Source organism: Mesitornis unicolor, unplaced genomic scaffold (assembly GCF_000695765.1).
Source record: "Mesitornis unicolor isolate BGI_N332 unplaced genomic scaffold, ASM69576v1 scaffold3329, whole genome shotgun sequence".
NCBI classification, from domain to species: domain Eukaryota; kingdom Metazoa; phylum Chordata; class Aves; order Mesitornithiformes; family Mesitornithidae; genus Mesitornis; species Mesitornis unicolor.
In genome coordinates, this window is record NW_010209234.1 from 149,944 (window position 1) to 158,304 (window position 8,361).

The 8,361-nt window shown below is 38.4% G+C and overlaps 1 protein-coding gene across 1 annotated transcript in view; it reads right to left on the reverse strand.

The window, feature by feature from the left end:
* UNC79 (unc-79 homolog (C. elegans)) overlaps positions 1-5,075 on the reverse strand; it is an 87,261-nt gene extending 82,186 nt beyond the window's left edge. The window contains exons 1-3 of the mRNA XM_010192816.1: positions 4,988-5,075; positions 1,942-2,034; positions 553-608 (exon numbers count right to left, since the gene is read on the reverse strand). Of these exons, the coding sequence (XP_010191118.1) occupies positions 553-608; positions 1,942-2,034; positions 4,988-5,075 (237 nt within the window). The remainder of the gene's footprint in view (positions 1-552; positions 609-1,941; positions 2,035-4,987) is intronic.
* Between the last annotated feature and the right edge of the window lie 3,286 nt (positions 5,076-8,361).

Genomic DNA, 8,361 nt, shown 5'->3' on the forward strand with positions numbered 1-8,361 from the left:
ATACCTTTCATGCTATATATTTCATGCCCTTCCAAACATCCTTTTTATGCTCTTACAAGTAGATTAGACTATTAACTTCAACAATATATTCACAATTGGCTTCTGAGTTTGACCAGAGTATCCAACAGCTACCACCCACCCCACATAGTATACTAACATAGAGCTAATGAAGCCTCTGTCTAGCCATGGAGCAGAGAGGTGTGATATAGATAAATAACTGGATTGAGATCAGATTCAGGCTAAGACAATACTCACAAATAGTCCTCATCAGAGTCCCACAGGAACTGAGAAGACTGGCAGTTACTAAAATTTTTGCTAATTGGAGCCACAACCACATAGTATTTAGGAAGTGGAGCTCTCTTCTACAAAACATGGAGCTGCTTCTGTAAACTAAAAATCAGAGGGAACTTCCTATCCATAATCCAGAAGAATTGGATATAAAGATCATTTATAACTTCTTGACACACAGTCAGTTCAATTTTCGAGCCAGCTGGTTTTCGTTACTATCCAAACACAGTCATTTCCACAAAGTATATATGATCATAAACTTACTTTCCATACTTCTTGCTTATATTTCATGAGGCATTCCAATAATTGGCAGTGATACACTGAGAGAGAAAAGACAGTATAGACAGAATACTGAAATGGAAACTCAAGTTACAGAAGTGACGTAATTAGCTGATTGGCTTTGCTTTCTCCATCCAGAACTGTAAACCTCATTTAATTACTTTTTATTTTAAAGAGTTTGCTGAAGAATCATCATGACCAAGAGTCATCAAGACTCATGACCAAGAGTCATCACAAAAGATTAGAAATTAAATATTAGTATCTTGTTTCCGTTTAGGAATGCAGTAAGATAATGAGTATTATGAGTGCATGGCTTTTTGCACAGCAATAGGTATCTTTTTCGAAAATATCTAATTTAAGAATATCTGTTAATTCACTTAAACTTTGCCCCTCTGGCACAATGTAAAGCTGTAAATGACCATCTTGTCATATGTCTTGAGGCAGCAGTGAAAGTCTCTTGTAACTATATATTATTCTTGTGTATACCAAAGGCTATAGGAGCCTCTCTGCATCGCACACACACAGGAGCTAAATGATCTACTTCACATGTTTGAGGTCCCAAAAACAACAGGGTAAAATTGTCCTCAGATGGCCGGAACATGGAATTCACAAATAAAAATAGAATATTTCATGAAAATACATAACTTGTGCAAGTAGCTTTTAAAAATGGTGTGCTACTTTTATTTACCACTGCAAACTACTTTAGCATGATGTGCCACTTGTCACACACATACTGCAGCACGGGGTTCCTGCCCCCGCACACCTTCTACATAAAATGGGAGATAGTTGGCTATTGTGCAGCATAACAGCTCTCTCATGTTAAATTTTATTTCAATTTGGATAAGTGATCCCACTGATTTAACTGGGACTGTGCCACAGTGAGAGAGAATGGCCTTGTGTTTAGATACTTATAATTGCATTTAAATTCACTATAGTTCTTTTGCACCTGAAGCCAGCATCATCTATCATCTTTAAAAAGTAGTATCAGTTGTGAACTTGGTGGGATATGAATCACAGTATAAGACAAACTGCTACTATGGATTTCTATAGCCAAAGTCAGTGGTGATTTCTCTCCAACACTGATATTACGTATCAACACTATTTTCTGATGTCAAGCGAGTGTAGAACAGAGTCTCCAGTCCTGAGCCCAATCCTATTTCTTCATCACAATGATATCTCTTGTCTACATAATGATTACTTCAAGCATGATGCTCAGAAATTCCAGTTTTGACTAAAACCACTTGTTTTTCATCCTGTGTTGGCTGGTGAGACAGATTTTTCCCACGACCTGAACTTTTCTGATTGAATTTGACACAGTACTTCATGATTCACAGTTTTAGAGAGAGCAATACCATGTTGCATGTTTACACATACCCGGGTTTGATGTGTACTGCATCGCAATCATTAGCATTGATGATGCAGATAAATTGACATGTGCCGGAACACCTTCTCTTTTTGAAGATCCCACTTAAAAGGGGAAAAAAAGAAAACATTTTATATTGTATGACAAGGAAAATTAGGTGAGAATAGCTTGCAACAGATTCCAACTGACGCAAATAAAATTCCTAAGGTACAATGACACTTAAAAAATATACCCCAAACCAAAAAAAAACCTAAAAAAAATTAGAAACATTCTGTATTGGAGAGGATGAAACCACTTTTCTGCCAGAAAAGAAAGATAATGAAGAATACGGTATTGCTTCAGAGAGCACACACTTGGTTTTCCAGATCAGTAAGATTTTGTTCTCAGAGCCGCATTAAGCAAGGACAGTGACCTTCTGAGCCACTCTCCTTCAGAACCCACAAACAAACGGGTAAAAACAGTCTGGGCAAAACAATGTCACCTGTATAGTCAAATGCACCTAGGACTCGGATTGTGGGAAAAGTAAGGAGGAAGTGGAGTGTAAAGAAACAAGAAAAACTAGGAAGCCTGCTGTTGGAGCTGGTAATAGCTGCTGGCTGTAGGTGTATGGCACAGATCACTTCTCAAGGAGCACACGGTGTAAGTTCAAGTTATAGCTCCATACCAGAAAAATTAGTCCCCCTTCTTGTGGGAACTGTGTTAAGATAACGATAAACAGTAGCACAGAAGTGTAGCTAAGCTGTTGTAACTTTGACCTCACACATAAAGTGGCTAGAGTTCCGTCTGGTCTCCTACTAAGTGGTTACTATTAAACAGTATACTTGGGAAAACTCTGCAGAGTGTAGGTGTTTATTTGCTGAACTATAACATGGCAATATGGATTTAAAGGCAACCTCCTACACAGAGATGTGGCATGTATCTTCCCCATTCTCACACAGCACTTTCCCAAGCCTGGCTGCCAGGACCCAAATACCAAGCATCTGGGATAGAAGCACAGGACTGTAACTACCAATTGAGTTAGATGCTTCCATCCCTCCCATCTGGCTCTCCAGCTGCTTACACAAGCTCCTGCATCCTCCAGTTTGATTCAGAGCTGCACACCAGGGGAAGGAAAGGTTCTGCACTCGCCTTGTAAAGGAGCAGATCATTCCCAATGGAGAGAGACTGGGACACTAATGAAAAGAGCACTCAACTGGAAAAGAAGGGAAGGGGAAATGGAGAACTTCTCTTTTCTGCCTGGTACTTTTCCACATGATCCAACATTACTATGGCTCTCTTCATTCATTCTTTTTTGACTCTCATCCACACGTGTAAGAGCCTCCAAATTATTACAGAAAGGTCTATTTGTACGAATTTTAATTGCAAAATACTCAGCAGCTCTAACCTGGTAATTAAAATGTGGCCATCCACAGAAAAGTAGGACACAGTACTGGAAGCCAAATTTAAAGGGTTTCATACAGAGATCTAACAAAAACTGTCTGAGGTAAAAGACATGACAAAGGTTGCTCCTATGCTCTACATGGAGGCAATCTCTGCTAAAGGCAGCTGGGGAATAGCATCTATTTAAGTAAACCAGGGATTTGGCTCAACCAATTGTTTTGGAGAATAGTTTTACAGATCTAAAGATAGGACAGAGTAAGTCACCTGCCGCAGCTGTTCTTTAGCAGGTAACAGTAACAGAAGAAAAAGGGGTTTGATGCAACATTCTATTCTTAACCCAAAGAGGACCTATTGCACATACGTATAAAACGTATCAGTAATTTTCACTTGCATGCTGTTGCTAGACCTGTCAAAAGCAACAGAGAAAGAAACATCATTGCAAGGTCTTACAAGGGACTATTTTGCATAGGGAAACTGAGGTACAGAAGAGTTAAGAGGCTTCTCCAAGATCACTGACTGGTAAAGACAGAAAATATAGGTGATTAATTTCCACAAAATCTTAATCTCAAACCACTGGGCCATGCTTCTTTCCATGTTCTGACAGCATCTACTACATGTTTAAATGGCATCAGTGTGAATCGCTGTACAAAAGTTGTTCATGTTTCTCCATAAAGGTCTGGAATACCAATAGGGAGAAGGCATTCTCACAGAACTATGGGATGACTGATGTTAGAAGGGACCTCTGGAGATTGCCTTGTCCACCCCCCTGCTCAAAGAAAGGTCAGCTAGAGCAGGTACTCAGGACCTTGTCCAGTTGTGTTTTGAGCAACTGCTAGGATGGAGAATCTGCAACCTCTCTGGGAAACCGTTCCAGTGTTTGCTCACCCACACACAGTAAAAGGCTTGTTGTTAAAACTGACTTTTTATATCCATCCTAATGCTTGCATCTGCAGTACGTGGTTAAATTTCTCACTACTGCTGAAATCCCATCAAGCTTTGTATCAGGTACAGAGATGAGCATTCAGAACACACCTCAGGAGTCACACTCTGCAGGGATTATGAAATTATGTAAAGAGGTGACACCCTTGGTGGGGAATTAAAAAGAAAGGGGAAAAAAAGGTAGCCACTGTCAGATTCAGTCTTAACACTTGGATAGGAGACATTATAGGCTCAGCTATTTAGTACAGAACCTAAAGTGAAAATGCCAAGAAGAAAGGGAAGGAGAAAAATCGGAAATTCATCACAATATCATTACATTGCAAAGAGTCATTCATATACATCCAGATTTCAGCCAGATGCAAAAATTGCACAGGTTGCTATTGCATCTGTTGATTCAGGAGCAGTCTGCCCATTGATTCTGTATCCAAAACTCCTGCTGCTGGCACTGAAAGTTCTCGAAGTCTGAAAACAGTGTAGTTCTTAAATAAGCTAAACTTCACTATTTAAATGAAGGAAGAATTCACACAGTAACACGGCATAATAAATAAATAAATAATACAGAATTATTTCCCTTTGAAAAATAGTCACATGGAATTATTCTACATATGCACATACAGTAGATTGGTGTCCCACTGCAAACCTACGACAGGTCAAACATTGACTCCCACAGTCTGATACTATTACAGCAGTGCACCATATTTGCTGAGACATATCAATACTAGAGCGGGTTCTACTTACATATAGCCATGGGCAGAAAAGATGTGCTGAGATACTCTATAATATCCTTGTGCAGAAATGGAGGAAAGGTAGCTAGTGTTGAAATCATTGTATAGGGTAAAGTACTCAAAATATCATCATTGAGAAAAGGAAGTAAGCATGTAGTAGTGTAAAAAATTGATTGCCCAAGATCTGTTGAATAAAATGAAATAAATACAGAATCATTACAAGGGAAAAATAATTATGACTACGTACTTCTTAGTTTACAAAACTACATTAAAAAATTACATTTAAATTCAAGTTTTCCCCTCAAAGTAATTAGGGAAGCTAATCACTACAGACAAGAGACTTCGACCATCATTTTTAAGACCCTCCTAAAAGAGAGGGAAACAGCCGCTCAACAGTAGTCAAGAGTTTCGAGGGAATATGAATGCTACAACCAGTAAAATCATTGTTTAAAATCAATGTTGATTTTAATCATACAGTGATTAACATACAATGGCCTGCATTTAAGCAGAGATGCTTAATAAGAATCGGAATTTGATATGCACTTTGGTACTGAAAGGCCTGCTTTTGCAGAGAGCATTCTAGTCTCTATCAGTCATCATCAGAAAATAGGATTTTGATCTTAATTACTCTCAAGAGAGCTGCAAAGTGCCCCCCACATAGAGAGTACAGAAAGCATCACTGTATTTTTCACACAACATGTGATTCAACTATGAATCTTGTTTTCCTGGGAAGCCATTGAGGTCAAAAATGGCCAAGGCTTAAAAGGAAAGGAGTATTTATCAAGAATCTCCATACTTATTCTAATTAATTATACTCTAACTCTTTAGAAGGGATACTTGAGAAATGTACAGCATTTCAAGATCCCAAGAAAAGGGACAAGTTATTGTGTATCTGGACACTGAGGCATCTTTACATCCTCTTCCAAATGAGGAATTGAGCTGGAGCCAACAACCCTCCGAGAAAGGCTACAGCACTCAATGAACCCCAAGTCTGAGCCTGTATGATGACCCCAATACATCATAAGGCCTCTCCCCTGCATGAGAGGGGTTCCTTCTGTTACTTTAAGTAAGTTACACAGGCCTTCAGCAACATCTGTACAATGAGGATGATTTAAAACTGCCGCCATGAAGTGCTCAGAGATCTGTAGCTGTTAGCATCATGAGCGACAGTAAGAATTAAAATTAGCACCCCATTTTGGTAGTTTTGGCAAGTCTTCTACACAAGGGTCTAATCAGATCCTTAATGCTAGAGAGTGCTTCTCTCTTGAAATACATATTTACTAGCTAAGCACTGAGTGCTTTGTATAACCTGATTGGACCAGGACTGCCTAGCACACCAGTTGTACTTACCCAAAAAAACATTGCATGTTCTGATAAAAGTCAAATACTTTGTTAGTCAAATGCTAAGCTGAGGGAGAAATAAATAACAAGTTGTATTGCAAAATTACATTCTTCATACAGAGAACCACAGAAAATAGCAAATGACCTCCCCTGCCCCAAGCATGAGTCAGCCCAATTATTCCTGGCAGATACATATCATCTAAACTGTTCTTAAAAATCTGCAAGAGAATTCACTCCTTCTCCTGGCAATTCATCCTAGAGCTTAAACATCTTTATCATAAAAAGGCCTCTTTTTAAAAAAAAAAGAATTCCATTGCTGCAATTTGAGCCTATAACTCCTTATCCCAATCCACTGTAACCACAAATAGTTCAGTTTATTTCTCCTCACAGCGACCTTTATGTATTTGTATATGATAATCATGTCTTCCTTCTGTATTTCTCTAAGCTAGACAAAGGTATTTATGGTTTTCCTCACTGTTCACATTTTCTAGAGCACAAATCATTCCCATTTCTTTTTTCCTGGACTCCTCCCATATGGTTCATGTCTTTCCTGAAGCCAGATGAACAAATCCAAAAATTTTACTCCAGTTGAGGTCTTGTTAGGGCTGTTAGAATAATAAACAAAATGCTTTGGGTGTCTCATACACAAAACACCTGCTTACATATTGCTAGATTAATATTAATACTTCAGTGACTTATGGTCTGCCTCTGATCTACTGTAATACCCAGATCTCTGCAGTATGGCTTTCAAGCTAGTATTTCCCCATTTGATTTCTCCTGCTTAAACACAGTATTTTACATTTCTCCTTTGAAGATGTTTCAAAACAGAATGCAATTTGCCAAGATTGTTTTGAATCTAATATCTTCCACACAAAGGACTTGCTATTCTTCATCTTGAGAATCCCTGGAAATCAAAGTGTGCTCTCATTTCTATCAGCCAAGTAAAAAAATCAAAATATTTAATAACACTAGACTCAGAACAGACTCCTGTAAGACTCCCACTTGGTACGCCCTTGCAAGACCCACTGATAATAACTTCCAGAGTGTTCTCCTCACTCAGATGGGGACCACACGCCTCAGATTGCCTATTAGGATGGCAAGAGAGACCATAATGAAAACCCGACTAAGAACAGGAAAACCCTGCCAGGAGGGTCACTGTGCTGCCATAAAACCAAATTATGTCTGCTCAGTGTTATTTGTTCTTTACAGGTCTCCATTGGTTGTTTATTATCACCATGTTATCTATTTACAAAAAGACTGCTTTGATAATTAACTCCACCATTTCTAGAAATGGAAGTTAAGTCAACAAGTCTATAATTTGCTAGGAACCCCCCTTTTGCAAGATTCCGCTATGTCCTAGTGCAGTAGTCTTTAGAATTAATCTCTAGTCTCTAGAATTCAGCACTTAACAGAAACAACTTTCCTCCTAAAGAACTTCAGCAGTGTATCAGATATTCCTATACTGAACTACGTAATACACCCTGATATCATGATGAAAATTAGTATTTGGCTGATGTAACATAGGGAGTACACTGGGCTGCTCAATCTTAATATGGAAAGCCACAAACTACCATGCCAGATATATGCAGACCTTGAGGGAAAACAACATAAATACAATGCAGTCACAAAAAATTCTGTGATTAATTAATCCAAAACACAAGAAAATACAGCTTTTCTGTAAGTCAGACAGAGATATTGCTATCTTTTTATCCAGAAATATTTAAAAGCCATCTCAAATCACCTTTACCATGGTTTTTCTTCAATTAAATGTGCACTATGTTCTATTTAGAGATGGACCTTCACCAAAACATTCAATCTGCATATTCATTACAGGCCAGATATACACTTGCAAGCAATTTGTGCCTTTTTAAGAGAGTCACCCCAAAAAGACCAGTTTGAAGATATCCCAGGAGATTCAAATTTAAAATCCAGATTTTTTTAGACCCATCTGTATTATTTTTGTTACATACCATTGTATTTTAGTTATATACCACCAGCATATCACTAAAACTCAGACAACCTCAGAATTCAAACCCAAATCCACAG